The sequence below is a fragment of the Pagrus major genome, chromosome 4 (genome assembly GCF_040436345.1).
Source record: "Pagrus major chromosome 4, Pma_NU_1.0".
In the NCBI taxonomy this organism is placed as follows: Eukaryota; Metazoa; Chordata; class Actinopteri; order Spariformes; family Sparidae; genus Pagrus; species Pagrus major.
In genome coordinates this window covers 19,958,074-19,979,828 of record NC_133218.1, presented here as the reverse complement: position 1 = coordinate 19,979,828, position 21,755 = coordinate 19,958,074, and the positions used below count along the sequence as shown (strand labels likewise).

At 39.2% G+C, this 21,755-nt stretch overlaps 1 protein-coding gene across 1 annotated transcript in view; it reads left to right on the top strand.

The window, feature by feature from the left end:
- gpc6a (glypican 6a) overlaps positions 1–15,262 on the top strand; it is a 153,919-nt gene extending 138,657 nt beyond the window's left edge. Inside the window, exons 8-10 of the mRNA XM_073464738.1 lie at positions 12,294–12,424; positions 14,314–14,489; positions 15,039–15,262. Coding sequence (XP_073320839.1) covers positions 12,294–12,424; positions 14,314–14,489; positions 15,039–15,262 — 531 coding nt within the window. The remainder of the gene's footprint in view (positions 1–12,293; positions 12,425–14,313; positions 14,490–15,038) is intronic.
- The last annotated feature ends 6,493 nt before the right edge of the window (positions 15,263–21,755 follow it).

Below are 21,755 nucleotides of genomic sequence, written 5' to 3'. Positions count from 1 at the left end.
TAAAAGTACTTTAAGTTTTTAATTACAGACACTTTTACGTCGTTATTCCCAAATCTGCTACTAAATTCTTTGTCCTATTTTACTTTTTCTTAATGCTGTTTTTTACAGTTTACAAGTAACTTCACCTATTTCTTTGAATCTATCAAGATAAAACAAATGTGAATATTTAAATATATTTAAATGTGAAATAATCAAACGTGGCTTCATATCACCTTGTCCTCATAAGTGTTACTGTGTTGATATGTTAAGGTCATCAGATATTTCTGGATTGCTCCTACAGTTGAAAGCTGCAGCCAGGCTTCTCACTTGAGGGATCACGTTTTCTCCATTTTGGCTTTCTGACACCGGCTTCCTTCTAAAATCTCTATTGATTTTAATTCTATTGTTAGTATTTAAATCATGTTTTCTGCTTCTGAATCAACACGAGCCTGAACAGACCCTGAAATCATCTCGCAAGGCCTTCGTGGCTGTTCCACTGTCTAGACTCGGATCAGCACTGAGCTTTGTCTGTCATGGCTCTCAGACTGTGGAGGGAAGGTAGAGTTGTGTCCCAGTGCCCTGTTTCATCATCAAAGTTCATCTTTTTTCATTCAACTCTTTTGTTAATGCGACTTTAATTTCACTGCTGTGCCATCTGCTGCCCTTTTGGTATATTTTTTTATTTTTCTCTCTTCCATAAATTGGTTGCTGTATGAGTCATCTGACAGGACTGACAGGCTGCTGGTGCGTGTTTTGGTTGTGATTAGCACTTTCTTCTCAAACACTGTGAGTCACAGAGGATCACATTGTTTTTCTGAAATCGATTAAGATAGACTTTGTAAATGGAGTTAATGATTGTTCTTGGGCAGAGAGTCACTAAATAACAGAGGCGTAGATGAATCACAGTGTTTAACTCGTGGCTGCACTCTGTACACAACTTCTTTCACTGTGCCAACCAGACAGTTTGAGGAATGACAGAGGGTACATACCTATAATGTACTTGCAATGTGGCAAGCAAAAAATCGGCTTCAAATAAGTGAGTCAGTTCTTTCTGAATTGTTGTAACTCTCTCTGTGTTTAATAAGGTTAGAGCACTGCTCTCTAGAGTCAACTGTATGACTGTTAAAATGAAGCAGGTGAATCTTGCCAGTGGAAGTGCTCATTAAAGTCACTGGACCTACGTTAACATGCATTGCTGGAGGCGGCTCTACATGCTCTGATAGATCAAAAACCACTTGACACCACTTCCAAGATTGAATACAATCTTTAGGCAGTAAACAAAAGGAAAGCAAATCATTTATTAAAATGCTAAAACTACACTTTTTTTGTTTTCTGGCAATTGAAACTGCAGGTTTTGAGGCTATTTTATTTTGTCACAAGGTCCTGTTTGGTGTTGGTTCATAGCCTATACTTGGGATGCACATAACTGGCTCTGAATGAGTGTTGTTTCAGCTCAACTTACAACAACTTACACAATGTAATACATGTACATATATATACAAACCATATATGAAACCTAACAGAAAATGGAACAATTTCATATTTTGACATGTGTTTATGTTACAAATGTATTTATGCATGTAACATATGTATTTGTATAATGTGTAATATACAAACTATACATTAACCCATAGAAATATTATGTGCATACATTTGCAAATCCATCAAATATATAATTTTAATATATGTATACATATACAAAATTTGTTATGTTTATTTCATATATATTATAAACTTGTCCATCTTCTTTACATATATGAATTACATATATATTGTTAACGTTTCATATATGTACATACACAAATTTTACAATAGCTATTTCATATATTTTATAAACATACATCTCCATTTTACCAAGGATGTATGTATGCTATAATCATATATTGCCCCTTGCAGGTAACCTATATGGCAGCATCACTCTTGATATAGGGGTGTATATATCATATATTACATTTCCTTATGGGTTAGTCAGCCCAAATCCTGAAATCAGATTTCCAGTGTGAGTTTTTTCAGAGTATCTTAGTACAGCACTCACTTGCCATACGCACACTGAAAGAGTTCAGGGTCACTGCTAGCATCCCTCCTTTCCATGGTGTCTGTGAAGAGATGCCTTTGTAGAGCAACTACACATAGAGGACAGGACTGTTTACAGTCACTAAAAGCTCTGGTTGCCCATATGGCTGTGAGTGTAGTTCTTGGTTAGACTTGAAAGGTGATTGTAGTTACAGGAGCCTTTGCCTGCTGGCTAATCATAAAAAAAAAAAAAAATCTTGAGTTAGCTTAAAAGAGAAATCACCTCATTTTTGTCATGAGCTCGGTTTTTGCTCAGTCATTTCCTTTTTTATTCTGTAGATTATGTCCTTGTGTCAGGTTTTACTTTCCACTTCCTGTCATTGTCTGCCTTCCTGCCCTTTGTCCTGCAAATATGTGTTCTTGTTAATCATTCCTGTGTATGTGTCTCCTGCCATCATGTGTCCTTTGTGTTCCTGATTTGTTCTCCGTTTTTGTATTACAGTTTTCTTAGATTCTCCTTCTTGTCTTTTTGTTGCCAGCTTTCTTTGTCACATGCCATTTTGTTTCTTGCATTTTGGATTTTGGGACTTCAGCTTTGTTATAACAGCTCAATTTTGTCCTTTTTACCTGCCTGCCTCTGTGTGTCTTGCGTTTTGGTCCTTTTTTTTTTATACACACACAACAATCTTGCAATAGACATGTCGGCTATACGAGTGTAATTGTTGTGTTTGTATAACGGCCTTGTTCATCAGGCTCTAAAACCATTTAGACTAATTGACAACATTGCATATGATCACTAAATTCAAGTTGCAGTGCTGTCATAAAGTCTTATCCTCTAAAACTGTTTACCATCAAATCTGTTTTGAAGATTTTGTAAAATAATGTGAGTTCACTCAACTGAAGCTGAGGACTCAGCATCTTCCTCTCTTAAACAGTTTCAACAATAACTGAACATTATAACCTTCATGAATTATTGAGGGACTGACTGCTTCAATTTTTAGCTAGGTGCACCAAAAACTAGTGACTGTGTATAATCTCAAAATTGGAAACCAAACAGGTTTAATGTGCCCAACTGAGAAAAATCTGTATCACTGTTCTCGATCACTTGTAGCGGTGAACCTGTCAGTGATATTATCAGTTATTTGGAGGTAAAGCAGTGCAGCAGTGAACTCTGGGATACCGTTGAGACAGGCAGAAACACCGAAGGTTCAGCTGCATCTAATCCTGCGGCTACAGCAGCAGCAGCAGATGCGGTGAAAGCAGCAACTATTCTAGCTGGAGTCAGACTCACTGCCCTAGGCGCTCTTGTAAAGACTCATGGTTAGATTTTTGTCTTCACAATTCACCCTTTGTACAGTGTGTGTGCTTATGTGTATGTTTGCATTTATTTATGAACAAATGCTTGTTTACTGCTGTAGTTGTGCAGTCACATAGGTTGTGCTGATACTGAACTCTTGACGCTGTACATCATGTTATACAGATGTGACAAACTGCATTTTACTTTCATAGGCACAGATTCCCAAATTAATCATGAATGCATTTACATATTTTTATATAAGAGCTTTCCTTCCTTCCCTCATGCCTTCAGTTAATCTGAAATATTCTAGTCACTCAGTTGTCAGAATGGACCATATCAGTGTCACATTACTGTGGTTAAATTTTAAATTTCAAGCAAAATACACAAGCATGGTCTGATCTGATCTATATTTTGTTGTCAGTGCCACAGTGCTGTGGGCCATCATGAATCAGAACCACACCAGCGTGTTAAACCTAACCAGCTTTGGTGTCCCCATGACAGGATTACCACATCAAATGTGAGGGCAGTCTCCTGCAGTGGCATCCTGTTGGCGCAGGCCCTTTCATGTCCTGTTAAGACCCGAGGCCCCAGTGTATGCACTCTCCTAAATCCCCAGTGTAACTAGGACATGATGAGGGTTGTGTGTGTGCGTGTACATGAGTGCATACGTGCTCACTTGTCCACTTAGAAATGTGTGTGCTTGTGCTCAGGATTCTTTGTTAGGCTGTCACTGGTATCCACATGCACCTTAAATGAGTAACCACAGCCTCCACTTTAACCAGAGGGTCAAGAATGAATAAACAGGATGTTTGTGTGAGTGTTTGTTTTCATGGTTGTCAGAATTATAATTTTGTATTCATACATTGAAGGTATGAATCAGCTGTGGGTGATATATTTTTTATTCCTGAAAAAAAATAACAAAGCATCAAAGTGCACCCAGAACAAAGTGGAAAATGGCAAAGTAGGAAAAAAAGAACGTTAACATCATCTTACAGAGCTGGCAAGCCACATGCATAAAAAGTACTGCCAGAAAAAGGAAGACAGTCTTGATTGAGCTATACAAGTCATTGTCAGTCAACTCTTTTATCAATATATTTTTTTGTCAATGAAAAAAAGAGAACTGCTCTTTGTAACCTCTACAGCCAGCACAATCGGAATAAATGGGTTCAAGAATAAATGTCAGCAATATACGTTTCTGCAAACCAGTGATATGTTGAAACTTTACGTTCCTAAATGTTGCAACATCGACATCGCAATGTGCCCATGTGCAATAGTCGCATCGCGGGACGTGCAATGTCATATAAGGTAATTTCCCTCAAACTCGCCATGCCACAACTTTCCCTTCCTGCTTGATACAAACTTAAAACTTGCACAGTTCTCATTTTCCATGACTAATCAACAAGAGAAGCCTGTCTTATTTATCTATATTTAAGGGTTCTTTGTAGTTCAGTGGACCACCAATCACAGTCATTCTTGATCAATTCATCCAACAATGCAGGGCCTGCTTTGGTTGTTTGATAAAATGCACTTCCCTATAAAATCACCCTAATAATTGTGATTATAATGATTGATTCTTTCCAAATAGAGCTTTTCAAGTAATCTGGTGAAAATTCTGTAGCTTTTCATATTGTGATATGAATTGCAGAAAACCAAAATATTACAATATCAGCTCTTTCCAGTATCGTGCAACCTAAGACCATGTTGTGCTTGTGGTCCGGTTAAGTTTTGGCACAAAAAACACTTGATTGGGGTGAGGAAGACGTCATGTTTTGGCTTGAGATACCTGCTTTGGTTGCCACAAACACAGCTGCAGATGTCCCAACTACACGTCAAAAATATCTGTTTTTTGTCAGCACAAACACTGCTAGAAATTGTCCCGAGGTCTCCTTAAAGATAGCCAGTGGTTTCACAGATGCAAATGTTGAAACACAGTCTTAAGCTGCAGTCAATGGCTTCGCAGCCTTATCCCTTAACTGTACCGTTATCCCCTCCACCTCCTAAACATGTAATGTGAACATGATATCACACATATTATAGAAATCTCTGTATTGTATGTAAAGGTACAAATGTGAATGCATCGGTGGTTATAGCAACTTCTGTGGCGGCTGAAAATGGCATTGTTTGGACAAATAAATCACTTGTTACTGATTGTTTAGAACCAAAAAATAACCACCCTTTAAACAACAAAGTTGATTATATGAACACAATGTCAGGATCTAATGAATTAAGTTTGTCGAAGTGCCAGTTCAGTCTGTTTATCTGGGTACACTAATTTGGAATACATATTTGGATACCTGCTAGCCAATTAAAAATTTGTGTTTTCTGTGGTCATGGCGTTATGTTTATAGAAGACATGTCCACTGGAGCTAATGATGCCTGAACTATTACCCATGAAAACTACTACATTCTCCGTGGAGCAACATGCAGTACATCTTGTAGTCAAGTCAGGTTTGTTTGTTTTGGCCAGTATCAATGTCTCAACAGGCTTCCCAGGCCCACAACAGCAACAGTTCCCATCATAAACTCTCTGTTAAAGCAGGGGGTAAAAATTCCCCCAAAACCTTAAGGAAAGAGGAACAGAAGACCTTTGGAGGATAAATTTAAAGGAAGAACACATTCCTCGTCAGACAGCAGGGAGGTGGGAAAGTGGAAATTTGCGAAACATGAACAGAAAGTTGTAACAGTTAGCACAAAATACAGCAATGGGATTATAATTCTACAATAGGATTATAACGGATCCAGTACTAATGTAGCAAATCCAGTATAAGAAGTCCAATAAAATAAGTCCAAGAAATGGGCACAGAGACATGATCCTTTCAAATATGTAAATCCAATGAAACAATTTCAAACTCAGTTTTTCTCATGAGTCAGACTCCAGGATGAAAGGTATAGGTGGGGATATGAATGAGGTGTTTAAATAAGATAACCACAAGGATGACCTCTCCATCTTTTGTCCTAAATTAATTTTTTGAATAATTTTCAGAACAACAGCTGGCACATGCAGATGTGTAACACTGTTAAATATTTAGCATAATGAAAAGTGGTTATATAACCTGTCAAGTTCTCTGCACCCTCAGGAAGCAGAGTTAATTTATACTGTATGAGGTGTTTACTCTATGCAGCAAGGGCTTTATTGAATGAACCACAGGCTACTGTGGCCTGTAGCCAAAGCCCAGATAAAGAAATGTTGCCGCTCACTGGATTATTACCTCAGGCTTGGAAGAGCTAATCTGATAGCTCTCGCTCTTTCTTTCCACCAACCTCAAACAGCAGAGCAGCCAGTCCTACATCCTGAACTGACCACCAAGCAAACAGCACGTTGCCTCAAGTGTACCTGTCATTTAGAGCTGGCATGACTGACAGATTTAACTCATTCCCGACCAATGATTGTCTGTTCATGGGTGAGCAATTATAAGGAGGCGCAGCGGCCATCTCAAGCTTTGGATTTGGTGTGTACGGGGCTGTAAGACAATATAAGGCATCTTAAGAGCGTAAGTGTAAGGAATGTATCAAATTGTGTCCTTGTCTACTCTGTACTAACAAACTGCAAACATTTGTGTGCCAGGCCAACTAACTGCCTAGTGTAGTTACTACGGTGTTCCCTCCAAAGCCAAGGAGTATTTCGTTAGCAACCCAAATAAATGTTAGCTAAGTATGTTTCTGCAAAACCACAAGTTAAAACTGAACATTTCTTTACGTTGCAACTTGAAGTTTTGGTAGTTTTGCATTTTCTATTTCTGTCTTATTTCAGCATGGTGCTAATGCTCTGCTCAGGCTATGCACAAAAAACATTGGTTAGGGTTAGGAGAACATCATGATTTGGCTCAAAATACCTGTCTTGGTCGCCACTATCACAGAGATGGTCCGACTTCCCATGAAATGTCTCCCAGTGTCCTTAAACATATTCAGTGGTGACTTGAACTGAGGTAGGCCGTTCTGCAGCCTTGTTGGCTTGTAATAACTCCACCACCATTCCCTCCATCTCCTGATGTGAAAGTTGGCTAATAAGCATATGATTTAAACTTGATGTCACATTTTGTACAAATGTCAACCTCGCATGTATCTGTGGTTTGTACGAAAAGTTAACTGTTAATATTATATCCTGGCAACTGGGCTGTTGTTAGTTAAATAAATCATCTTGCATGACTGTCACTTACATTTGTTGGTTGCCAAGATGGTAAATGGACTGGCATTTCTATAGTGGCTGTACCTCAGGAGGTAGAGTGGGTCATCAAGCAATCGGAAGGTTGCTGGTTCGAATCCCCAGCTTCCCCAGCTGCATGTCGAAGTATCCTTGAGCTCAAGATACTGAACCTCAAATTGCTTCGAATGAGCAGTTGGCACCTTGCATGGTAGCCATTATTTTTGAATGAATGTATGGGTGAATGTGAAGTGTTCAACCAACGAAAGTCAAAATAGCTAGTTGACATATTATCACGCTTTTCATGGTTAGTCCTAACATTCCTCGTCTATGTAAAGCAAATATGGTTTAAAATATGAACAAAACTTTTTTTTTTACATTTTTATTTAAATCATTGCACTTTAAAAGTACAGTAGGGCTGACTATTCTGTCCAGTGCGAGCTCAGGGTGTTTGCAAGTAAAAAATAAAAGGGCACTGGAAGGGCGACCTAGAGGGCACTTTATCGTGTTTTATCTACCATAGGAGTAACCAAGAGGGCACCTGTTTTTCGTGTCATTTTGAACTCCCCACTTCACCCTTCCTGCATCCACCAGTGATTCTGTCTTACAATACCAGTCATGTCTTTTATTTGCATTATTGACTGGAGGGGAATCTGACAGTCCCTGGTACAGTACATGTAGCTTTAGCCTCAATCTTTTGGCGTCACATCATGTACGTAGGCATCGCGTGCATATTTAGGAGCCATTTTCAACATCGCTCACTACAGCAACTGCTAAAAACTGTTAGCAACATCGTCATTTCAGCCAATTAAATCAGTGGTTTTTAAAATCTGACATTGTTTCATTCATTTAGACACAAACTGTAAAGGTACAACTAACTGTCGTAAAGCTGTAGCTGGGTTTTAATGTGATCTATTCCAGGTTATTAATGAGATGTGTCATTAAACAGGAGCATTAGTCCAGCCCCGGGGAACACATCTCTAATAACTCTGGTGTACACACATTGTGTCTGATGTGCTAACAAGGTGTGTCAATTATTACAAGTATTAATCCCTGTACTGTACCCCAGTACAACTGGCAAAATTTAGGAAAAATATGGAAGGAGAACATGTGAATAGATTACTGTGATACAGTGAACAGTTTAATAAACACAAGGAGCAGGTGTCAAACAAATTCAATTAAAGTCAGAGTTGGCTGTGGGAAAGTGATATATAATTCTGCTGTAGTCTGAGCTTTGTTATAATAGACATTTTGAAAAGTAATTAGATTCACACACAATAAAAAGGCATTATCGACAGTTAATTGTTAATTCAGTGTGTGACTAATTTAAATTTAAGCATGAAACCTTATTCTTGACCTCGGAAATAATAGTTTGACAAAACAAACTTAACAGAGGATCCAATTGGTGGCTTTTTCTAGACCTGTCAATCTTATCACCTGGTCGTCCTCGGCGGCAGGAGTTTTTTAAATTTTCAAAGATGGCTCTGTTCACGTGCAAGCTCTGTCATGATTTCATCCATGTCACTTACTGTACTTGAGTACAGTTTTGAGGTATTTGTAATTTACTTGAGCATTTCCATTTTCTGCATCTTTAAACTTCCACTCCACTACATTTTGGAGGCAATTATTGTGTTTTTTACTCCACAAAAATCATTTGATAACTATGGTTTTTAGTTAGTTTGCAGATTATATGCTGCATCAGAGCCAAAGCTGCACATTTTTAAATTAATTTATTTTATCGGCAGTCATATTTATAAATAAAAAAAACACTGATTCTTTTCATCAGAAAAATGCAAATATCGGCTTCTATAATCAACCAGGCCAATAATCACTCGACCAATGCTGTAAAGTACATAAATACATGTAAATATACAGGATATATAATCTATCTCAATTTCTGGCTCGTTCAACCGGAACACATTGTTTACCATTTTATCATGCTGAACTCTCATAAGGTTGGAAAATCCAGAAAACAACAGTAAGTGCTGCAGTAGGTATATTTTGTGGATTAACATTTATTTACAAAATGTGGAAAAATATGTGTATAATATACAATAAATTGCTACAAACAAGCAGGTTGACAAGTCAGAATCGCATGACTGTGCCTACAACTCCTGGATGAACATTAACAGCTGCTTCACCTGTCTGGAGACTTTAGCAGGTCACTTCTACACAGAGCAGAGTTTCATCTCTGAAGTTAAAGTAAAATATCTTCATCCAAATATTGTTTATTTTGGCAGTTCGGCTGTAATATAACTAAGATTAAGAAAAGAGGCGTTGGGCTTTGCATTAAATCAGCTATTGTTTGTGAAATATATGAGTCTAAATTGTATGAGACAGATATTCTGAAGCCTTTGCTTTCAGAGCCTCCAAGAATTCAGCAGCTGAAATTGGTTCAAGCCCAAAACAATTTACAGGAAAAATTGCGACACTGTTGAAAGCAATAGAATTTCACAGTGAAGGTTGTGACCCATCGACTGTGCGCTTTCTTGCCAAAATATATTTTAACACAGACACACACACACACACACACACACACACCCAATGAATACATCACCTGTCTAATACATGGTTCAATTTCTGGCTTCATTTTGTTTTATAGATGTTGGATATAATATCTTTTTCTGTTTGTTTGTTGGTTTTGAGCTTTTAAGCAGAGGATCACCTGTGTTTCATCTCACTTAGGCTTTTTTGTGTCACAATACTAATCTTTCACACTGCATTTATCAACCCAGGAGGAAGAAAAAAACAATGTTGCTCAGCATCTATACATTTACAACATTTATCATTTTATCACATAGGAAAATATGGTATAGTTCATTCTGCATTTAGTTGTTGTTAGTAATGAGAAAAATCATCTCATCTCTGTACGGTACATATGAAGCTACAGCTGTTGAGCTTGAGCTTAGCATAAAGGCTGGAAAAGAATGGAATCAGCCAACATGGCATATCAACATTAAAGCTCATAATTAACAACATATATTTCATATAACTGAGGTGTTTGGTTGTGGTTTCATATGGGTTTATGTGCTGGACTGCGTCTTGGCTCAGAGAACTTCCTTGAGTCTTGTTGCCAGGCAAATAACAGAAACAGTCCGGCTCAGAACACCCTGTAAAACGGTAACTTTACACTTTGGCTTTTATGTAGATAAAAAAGGAAATTATAACATGTAAAAGAATGGGCTTTAAAGCTGCTGGTCAGTGGATTTAGGCTGTATTATGGCCCTTTCCTTCATATCTAGTATGAAACAGTTGCTACTACTTTGCTGATGTCTCAGTTGCTAACTAGCAAGCTAACATTACATTGTTTTGATGCATTTTGACATATTTCAATGTTGCGTTCCACCTCTGATGGCATATGACACCCGAAATTTAACTAAAGTCAGCGAAGTTGCCTCACTTGGTACTGCTACTTTTAATATCAGTGCAGACTGGCAGTGTAGGAGCAAAGGTCGCTAATGTTGGCCTTCAAAGCACCACTAGTGGCCAGGTAACGAGGCAGTGTTCTTTTTTATTTGATAGTATGAAGTTGTGAACGAATTGCAGGCATCCATGCTTTTTCTATCTTCATCAGATAAACAGCAAATTGTGTTGTGATAATACCAGGATTGCCAGTAACTCAAGAAAAATCACAACAGCTGAAGACAGCATATTGGAAATGTCCAGTCACGGCTGTTTACATTAATGCAATCATCAACAACTGATGACGTACTGTATGTGTCTTTCTACTGCATAGACAACCCATATATATATTAATCACTTTTTTATTGGCCATAGTTAAGCAGATTGTAATGTGACGTGAAAAATAAGACTTTTAGTCAAGCCAACTAACCCTTTTTATTCAGATTTGTTAGTCTTTTATGTTCTCTCTGTTTTCAGGAGTGTTACCAACTACATCAAAATGACAAAAGCAACAAAGTGTGCTTCTGCACATGCTGAGTCCTCAAGTTGTTTTTCTTTTCTTTTTCTTTTTTTTCTCGCCTGTTTGCTGGTCATTCGCTCAAACTTCTTGCTGAGTCCAGATGGAATCAGTTGGGGGTGACCGCTCATGCCAAATATCAAATTCGAAACCCTGAGTCTGTCTTGTATGAATCAGAGATGAACACAATATGGATGAAAGTGTGGACAAGAGGCAAAATAGGAAGGAAAAGAACTCTGGGCTGTCCAACAGTACTTCTCTCCAGATGGAATGAATGAACAGACGGGGCTGTGCGACTATACAAACTTCTGCTGCCACATGAATGTTTAAAATCACAATGTGTCACACTCGTATACAGAAGTACTGGAAGCTGCTGTGCTCTTGTTTATGATTTTAGTAGTTAGTTGTTAAATTTTTCCTCTCATTTTTAATCAATACAGTATTCAAATCTTTCTATCTCTCCGCCAAGGAGGTTATGTTGTCACCTATGTCTGTTTGTTGGTTGGCTTGTGAGCAGGATTACACGTTCTGCTGAATGGATTTCCGAGAAACTTGGATGAAGGATGGGTCTCGGCCCAGAATAAACCCTGTTGACTGGACCCGGATAAAGGGACAAATCCAGGAATTGTTTTCTCACTTTCTTTTGTTAATTTTTCACTGATTAATTCACGGATCTTGATGAAAAAATTCAGGTGTGTTTAGGTGGCTGATATCTGTGAGTGAGTATAAACTGATGTGGATCTGGTGAGCTGAAATATGGTTAAGCAGTTATGGGTACTTTAAAATTCAGGGCGAGACAGGACTATTGAGGTCAACGGATTAATAAATCCAGGAGTTGTGTGTACTTCTTTAGTACTTTTAAGCTTGATTCACTTATCACTCTCAGTTCTCTGCCTTTAAATTATCAATTTAATATATTTATGTCCTGTTTTGGCCCATGGCAGGTGATTGACATCAAAGGGAAGCTGAAGGAGTCCAAGAGGTTCTGGTCCAACCTGCCAGATGACATCTGTGCCAAGGGCAATCTCACCGAGTCTGATGAGGAGCAGTGCTGGAACAGCCACACTAAGGGCAGGTAAGGACTGCCGCTTCTCATTATAACCACAGCAAAGTCACCCCATTCTGCGGTTATCACATTTTGCCTGCCAGGGATTAAAATAACCACACTGTGTTCCCAGATTATCACTCCCTCTGTAAGTACAATGGCTAGTACTTATATGGAGAACTTCTATATAATCTCTGAGGTTCTAATTCTCAGAGGACTGTGGGGTTTCCAACACCTCTTATCACTACTGCAGTGTCCAGAGTATCGCTGAGCTCTACAGTAGATTAGACAGCCAGTTGCTTTCTGTGACAGTGAATCAGAGCTGCTGGCAGAGGAAATATATCACCCCATCACTTTGGCCCTCTCCAAGTAACAGAATCACCAGATGGTGCAATAAAAGACATGTTAATTCTCTTGTTGGTGCCAGTACCATTTTTAAGCATCGCTCTAAATCTGGTAGGTAAACTGATTGCCCAGAGATAATAAAACTGCAGAAACAGTCAGAGCATGTCAAGAGTGTGTTATGAAATCAGTGAATTCTCCTGTTTGCTTAAGAACTCTGCAATAGAAATGGTCTACATTGGTATTTGTGCTTACTGTGATGCCATTATTTATTGGTTTGTTACATGCTAGATGATGTCTACTCCGACTATACAGTGTACCTCAACGCAGTTATTCAGGAACAACTCATTTATTATCAGGTCATTCCTGACTCATTCCTGACTTGTTCCTTTGTAAGTGCTCACATATTTAGGCAGGAAACGCAGTCATTGAACTTGTTGTAAAATATGTTTGTGCAGAATAAAGCATTAATACGTTCTTTATAATGACTAATAAAGCAACTAAATAATGTGTTCCCTAATGAGGTGTTACCATACCAAACGAAATACAAAATGAATGGTTGACAGAGTAACAAACATGTGCAACAAGTGTAAAAATGGAAACAAAACTGCTCTTACTGCGACAATTAAGATCATGCTCCCTCCCTCCTTGTGAGCACATGTTGCCTTTCTCAGGTAGGCCATTATTTTCAGTGCAGAGCATGAAATTGTTTTTGAATTATTATGTTAAAAAAGGTTTTAATTTGTGGACATCAGGCATGTCATGAGCTCTCTGTTGCAATGTGCCTCCACTCTCAACATGAAATAGACTAATAAGCCTAATTACACATCTGATTTAAGCAGCTTTCATAACAAAGAGCAGCTCATACAGTTCTGTCTAATTCCAGTCTACTTTGTGAACTCTCAGCATGTTACCCAAAATCATTAGATGTTCACACAGGTCTCTGTGTTGTGGTGTGGGGAGTCCTGGTCAAACACTCTGCACAAGAGCTTGAAACAGAAACCACACTGGCAGATGACAGCTGAATGAGCTCTGTAATTGTTATTTGGCCAGATGGTTTTAGTGGCAGAAGCAGCTCAATAAACATCATTTTAAGGAGAGCACATAAATGAAGAAAACATGGTCACTGTTTCGACAACATTTTACACTGCTTATCAATAAACAAAAAGAAAAGTGAGAGACCTGTTCAGCAACTTCTCCACAATGCTTCGTAACCAATTTGATTAATTTTCAGCTATTTTGTTTTAAATGTGAGGTGTGTGTTGTCATTTGCGTGTGCGTGCGTTTTCTGAAGTCGCACTGTGTTGAGCCCAGCTCCCATACAGAAGATAGCTACTTGTTCAATCGTAGTTTACAAGGACCCTAATATTCAGATTATAATCGGTTTAAAAACCCAAACAGAATAAAAATGCTCCATATAAACACCTCAATCAGAATAAGCAGACCAAGTCTGAACCTTTTCATAAAACATTCAAAATAAAAGTTGTCCCACAAACACGTTGTCAATAAGACCCATTCCAGGAATACGACATGGAAGTATTAGCTGATTCAAGTTTTTGTTGTCTCATTGTGTGCAGATATTTCCCTGAAGTGGTGAAGGAGGGCCTAACCAACCAGGTGAACAACCCAGAGGTGGATGTGGACATCACAAGGCCTGACACACTGATACGACAGCAGATCATGGCTCTCCGTGTCATGACCAACAAGCTAAAGAACGCCTACAATGGAAATGACATCTACTTCCAGGATTCAAGTAAGTTCTCCAATCTCTCGGGTGTGTGGATGTGCAGGTGGAGATGAGATAATAATACTTATTTGAATTAAAATACAGAGAGAAAGGTTTCTCTATTGATTGTGTCGCTGCATGTCGGTTTTGATATCGAACACACCCCACACACACACACACACACACACACACACACACACACACACAGATATAAACTGTCATTACTGAAATAAGATCTCAGGTATCATTCATTAGCAACCCGTCATACATCTCCACAGGATGCATCAGTGTTGTACTGCAACAATACTGACATTATTACAAGAATACGTAGCTGTAGGTAAGGTGACAGACATTGATAGACAGCCAAGTCTATGTTAGAATGGTAATAAAAGAGCAGAAAGAACACAGAAATAATCATGTTGTGGTTACCCTGTTGCAGCCAATTTACTGGTGACCTATTAGTAGTTTTGTATTAAACAGAGCGAAACAGACTAAACAGACTTGGGCTTCACTGTGCAGTTTGTGATGATATTATTTTTATGTACATTTTAACTTTGTGTGATTTTGTTGCTGCAGGTGACGAGGGCAGCAGTTCTGGCAGTGGCAGCGGCTGCTCTGACGGCTGCACAACAGAGTTTGTTTTTGTTGGAACAGAAGCTCCTGTGATCGGAGCCGACAGAAGCGATGAACGTGCAGCAGCAGCTGCCGCAGGCAACTCACTAGCCTGCGGACCCTCCCTGCTGCTGGTGATGGTCGCCCTCACACTCCCACTCTGGGCAATGCAGACTCAATGGAGATAATATACGGGTGTGGCCTGATCACTGACTTTTATACTGTTATGTACAGTATGTCAAACAGCAAGTTCTACTGCTGTTCCCTCACTGGACGTGTAGAACCTCCTGGAAACCTGTGGAAAATGGCTTACTGTGTGGTACGGTAGGACTGATAGTGAGTGCAGTGCTGCATCCTGCTCGTCCCCCAAAGAATGCTCGGTGCCATCACTGAACCAGCTTTCACATCTTTGAAAAAAAGAAAGAAAATGTGGTGTTTTGTCATTATCCTCGAGTGGGTTATGAAGAATATACTTCTCTTTTAGACAGTGAAAACCATCAGATGTGATATTTCAGATGAAGGGGAATCTATTTTTCCTTTCCTTTGTATGATGAATTTGTGAAAACGAGACGACACCCACTTTAACTTACTAGTCTTGTCCCCCTCAGACAAAAAGGAGAAAGTCTTACTGTGTGCATGCGTGGAAATGATGTTAACTGACAAAAACTTTTTTTGGTGTCTTTTGTATGCAGGCTACACAGTTTTGGATTGGTTGGAACAGGATTGTACAGTGCTAGCAGTTCACCTGGTTTCCCGTTTGATCATATCAGTGTGGCTTCAGGAAGCAGCAGTTCTTACAGCCACATTATAGTTGCACATTTGATTATCTCTAAGAAAGTGCTAATGTACTGCACTAAGAAAACTACTTTGCACAGATTATTTTTGTTGGCTTCATAAGTTTTTAAAGCTACAGGAAACATCCCCCTCATAGAGAAAGATCTATATTTTCAGATCATTTAACTGATTGTATTGTACCTATAAACAGTTGCAGTGTGTATTTCACTGGAAGATACTGTAATGTTATCTTACTGGTTTAGTTAATGGCTACATTTTTAAGAAATGTATTATTTGTTTTTATTCGATCGCCTGTAAAATGAAAAAACTAGACAGAGTTCTTGCAACAACACTAAGCCATTGTACTACAATTGCCTGCTAATATTCAGTTACCTGATTTACTCTCTTCTGCTTGGGTACTCAACATTCACTTATACATTTATTTTTATTTCTCAGAAGGCTCAGACTATTTTAGTGATATTAGTTATATTTTAATTACATTTTCATTTATTTTCTTTGCTCCCACACTCTTATTATTTCTGATTATAATTTTATTTTGATGTTTATGTTAATTGTTTATGGTAGGTAATGCATTGTAACCCAAGTCCTGTAAGCTCTCATGCGCCCCTCTGTCAGGCTCTGCAGGTTTACCCATTCACCACGCTGAAATCTCTTGTTTTGGCCGATCAGAAAAAGGCTAAAGGCTATAGAGGATTTCATGTTTTCATAAAAGGCCTGGACAAAGTCAGCGACTCAAAAAGGGCAAGGTTATAGGGCTTCGCCTACTCTCTTAGAACTAGGGTTACTATTCATAACCTTCATTATATCTTCTGCAGGCTTCGACCTCCAACCGGCTCTATAATAGCTTGCACTCCACAAATACAACTTGATGTCCCTGACCTCTGGTCGCACACAAAAGACAGGTCCCAGAAATGTTGGAGGAATTCTGGGGAAACAAACAAAGAGGCAAACATACACTGATAACAAAAGGGCAGATGAAAAAGCCGCCCACATGCTGGAGGGTGCCTAGAGGATCCGTCACTACCGCAGTGTTTCCTCAGTCCTGTTCCTTGGAGCCTCTGCTCCAACACACCTGATTCAAATGATAAGCATAAAAGTACAATTTGTACAAATATTTGGACAGTACACAACAACAGCAATATGAACGTCAAAAAAATTTATTATGGTATTGCAGGCAACCACACTGCTATCCAACATGATTATTAGCATTTTTTTCTAAACTGTCATTTAGAGCACACTTATACAAGCAACCCCAAAAGCACATATACGTCTTGCAGATGTTGGCGCGAGTTATGTTGGGGAGACATTTGCAAATTGGGAAGAAGTTGCTGTTGTTAAGTACGTCTTCCCAATTAGCAAACGCTCCCCATACTACATCTTACCGTACCTAGCTGTCCAAGATGGCAGGCACACGAGCGCATGTGCTACCCAGTTAGATACTAAGGTTGGGTAGTGCCAGCATCCAATCCCATCATCTCATAAGCACCTGTAATGCTTTCACTTAGCCAATAATATTGTCTCATCTCAACAGGGGCCTTCCCCAAACCCATTGTAAGAAATTAACATTGAAATTAACACAAGCATGAAACACAAGAGTTTCCCTCTCCTGTCGTCAGCATGAGGGAAGAGAGAAAATAGCATCGAGCTGCACCCGCCAACACCTGAAAAAAAAAAATCTAATGTTTTTCGGCACAAATGACAGGTGAGGGTGAAGTGCAGTTCTTCTCTGTTCTCTTCAAATGAGCAAACAACCAGAGCAGACTGATATCTACATTTCCAAAGTCTATACTAGCAACATCGTTGTCTTTACATACAGCGTCTTTCCTCAGTGGGCTCATACAACTCAAAAATAGAGACCCCACAGGAGGCACCCACTGCAGAACAGATGGGAAAACATTTGACCTCCGTTGCCTCACTCCCTGCAGGAACTGCTTCGGGAGAAGGTGACTGAGCAGCAGCCTCCCACCAAAACTAGCGTGACACGATTAAACCACTGATGCCTGAACTAATTGTGGAGTGCGGCAGGCCTCTATCCAACCAGAACCTGAGGAAAGACAACACTGATCAACATAAGGTCCTCCCTAATGTGAAACTGCCCACTGTAGTCCACTGGAGAAAGAACAATGCAGGGAAACATCCACTGCAGCTTGTACTCTGGCGCATAGATGAGAAATGGTGGCAGATGAAAGCATCAGATCTGTGTGGCTTAACTGTAATGCTCCTCAAATGAATACATGAAACAAACAGATGTCATATTTCCATCATGTTTTCTAAACGATTTTCCATCATTTACGCTTTTACTGCCTCTTGTTCAATTACATCATCCGTGAGTCCATTCTTAATATCAGTGCATACTGCAGTGGTGACTGAGCAAGCCTGTTGAGCCCCTCAAGGTCAAAGCCTGTATGAGAGCCAGATAGCAAAATTGTTGCAGCCCAGATCTGGCCCACACCAGACACGTTCATCCGGCCCACATACCAGGTTGAATGAATGCACTTCGGCGGTCCGCTTCCTTTTGCCAGATCTGTGCCACAAGCAGGCCATAGCATAACCAGATGTCAGCCAAGAGCGAACCAAATAAATCAGAAGTGACCCAATTCTGGGCCACACTTCATTCTGCTCTGTTGAGCTGGATCTGGCCCAGAATTGGGCCAGCTTTTGTTCATTTGGTTGCTTCTTGGCTGACATCTGCTTGTGGCTCAGATCTGGCAAATCTTGGATGGACCGCCCAGATGTGATGTGAATCGTTACTTACGCTATGTGGGCTGAAGAAGGGTGTCTGGAACAAATTTGCTATCTGGGAGAGGACCGTAGTTTACTTATTTATTAGGGCTCAGTGAAACGGCCTGAAACTAACATCAAGATATTTTTAGGATGTGGCCATATTTTGAACTGTAATTGACAATATCATAATATTTTTGGCCCATTACTTCGATATTGTAGGGATGATTATCGGTACTCCGATGATTACTGATAATGATCAGTAATCTGGATATAATAACAAAGTAGGTAAAGGCATGTGTTAGTAAGTTCAGAAAATGACATCCCTTTTACAGTTACAAACGTTTTAAAAGCAGGAAAACGCAACACTTACTCCTGGACTTGTTACTGTAAAGTGATTAAGTAAAGTGTCAAATTTGAAAATATGGCTACAGCCTAAAAATATCTTAATGTTATTTTAAGGCCGATATCACTATACTCAAATTTAAGAGGATATCAAGTCTCATATCACGATGACAATATAATATCTATATTTTTCCCAGCCCTCTATCCTATTAAGTCCAAAATGGTGTTGACGCTGCTGTTTATGCAGACGTCACAGAAGTTATTCTGGGTTTCTCATGTGTCCTCCGCCTGATCGTGGTGTCTTTACATGAGAACCCACCACAGAGCTGTGTTTGGCAGAGGTGAAAACAAACGGATCCCGATATGAACTCTCTTCATTAGCAAAAGCACCAACTGGTGCTGCATCAGTGAGTCAGACAGACGAGACAGATGGGAGGTAGCGAGACAGGACGGGCGTCCAGCAGTAACTATTTATAACGTGCTGAATATTGAATAAAATACTATTAAAATAACTCGCTGGCAGACCTGATGTGCAGCAACAGTTTTCCCGAGGATTTTCCCACCCAGGAGCACAGTCATGGATAGCAGATAATTGCAATGAAGGGGATTCATGTAAAAATTATGGTCTGTTACATGAGGCTGTGATATCTCAATTTTAGCTGCAGTCATTATATGTCTCAGAAAGATGTCTACACTTGATACAAAATGTTCTGACTTAGAGTTAAACACAAATCAGCCCAGTCGCCAGGATAACTGTTAATGTTTCTGCAAACCACTGACATGTTCACATTTGTAGTCGTTTAAGGCTGCGTGAGACATGGACATTTCTACAGTCTGTCACATCACGTTAATGTACGTGTTTATTATCTGAGGTGGAGAGGACGGTAGTTGAGTTACAGGCGTCTAGACTATTATTACTATTATTACTACTATTACTGACAAGGGACCACAGAGTTTTAACATCTATCAGCATGATACAACTGGATATTTTCCAATGTTTTTGACGAGAACTTGTGACATATCATGCCATGTTTGTGGCGACCAACATAGGTATTTTAGGCCAAAACATGATGTTTTCCTTACACTAACCAAGTGGTTTTTGTGCCTAAACCTAACCAGACTAAAAACGGTGTTTGAAAATTGAACCTAAAGAAACATAAAGAATTATAAAGTTTCAACATATCCGTGGTTTGCAGAAACATGCATTGCCAGCTTTTATTCTGGCGATTGGGGGCACAAATAGATGTTTTTTCAGCACTTTTATTTTGACGTAAAGTGCGGTGTCCCTGTTCCCTAAAACCTAGATTCAATTGGTCAGTAATAGATTTGCATTCAGATGATCAGTGTGCTTTGGTGATTCTATAATTGGTTAATAAAATGGATATACAACAGGAAGAGATTAGACGTGCATGGTAGAGTCTTATATATGACTGCAGTCAAACATATGAATTCAGTTTTAAAGTGTTAAAAACATTGTGGAGGCAGATATTTCTGAGTCTGGGCTGGAAGTGAGGCGGAACAATCAGTACAGTGTGGGTTCGATAATAAGGCAGGAAGTTAGCCGTGTTGCTTCGGATACTGGCATTATTGAAGCTCTGGCACTGCTGCCTCCTCACTGGGGCTTAACGACTACATTTTTGAAAGTGTAAAAACTCAGTAAGCATCTGCAGCCGTACAAAAAGGTCCAATGCACCCGTAAGCGCCTCTACAAGATCTTTGTTTGCAACAACAAGAGTTTTGGATGAGTGAGGATAAGGCCGGTCTTTTTACTGGTGCTGCTAAAACTCAGCAGAGAAAGTGAATTAACAGAAGAATGTGTCAGAAGTAGGTAGACTTTTTCCAAAGAGCTTGTGTCGGTACAAACAACAGGCTTCTCTCATTATGACGAGAGGAATGTTTGCCATTTTTTCCACTGCCTTGTGTATTCCTCTCTCTCTCCTAACAATACATTACCCTGGTCAGACATACAGTATCACTGTCTGAGATGCTTCAGTGCTTATCTTAATTTGACTGTGAGCCATATTTCTTTGTTTCCGTCTCGTTCATTCTCTTTGGCATTTGAAAAACTGAAAAAAAAAACTGAAAAAAAAGAGTAAAATCGTGGTTGACTGAAGTTTTTTTAAGAGAATGTTTAGAACAAAATGTGTTATGCAAGATCTTCTCCATTTTGATGTTAATCGTTTGCTGCACTTTTGCTACAACATATGCTGTGAGTGTGGTACTGTTGTGATTTGCAAAATCAGATAACTAAGGAGCACATAAAGATTTTTCGGCGCTGTCAGTGCACGCTGTTTGAAGTGTTTGGGGGGAACTGAAGTTGATGGCTATACAAGCAGACATGCCTTACCATTTTTAAAAGACTAAAATGGATTGCTTAATGGGCTTTTGTTACACATTCTTGTATACAGAAAATAATACAAAGGTAATAATAAACATTTTATTAAAAAAAATGGCTTTGTTTCCTGGAGTTTTTCTCCGTTTGTCATTGCTGTCCTGTGAAAAGCACGTATCTCTGTTGTTCAGGAGGAAAAACAGCTCTTTAGATCTCTTATTACTACAACTAGTGCAGTGCCCGTTCAAAACATGCTGTTCAGCACAGATTATCTGGTATGTGAGGGGTTTACAGATCCAGTCTTAAGCCTCTTGAACTGCTCAGGGTCATCGGGGAACCCTGATAATATCAAACCTGTTTGATATTCATGATTTAAAGGTGTCATTGATAACATTCAGCCACTTAACTGTTTGCTGTACTAGCTAACATTGCTAACTCCAGCTAGATAACGTGCTGTAGAACTCAGCCATTTTTATGTTGTTTTTTTT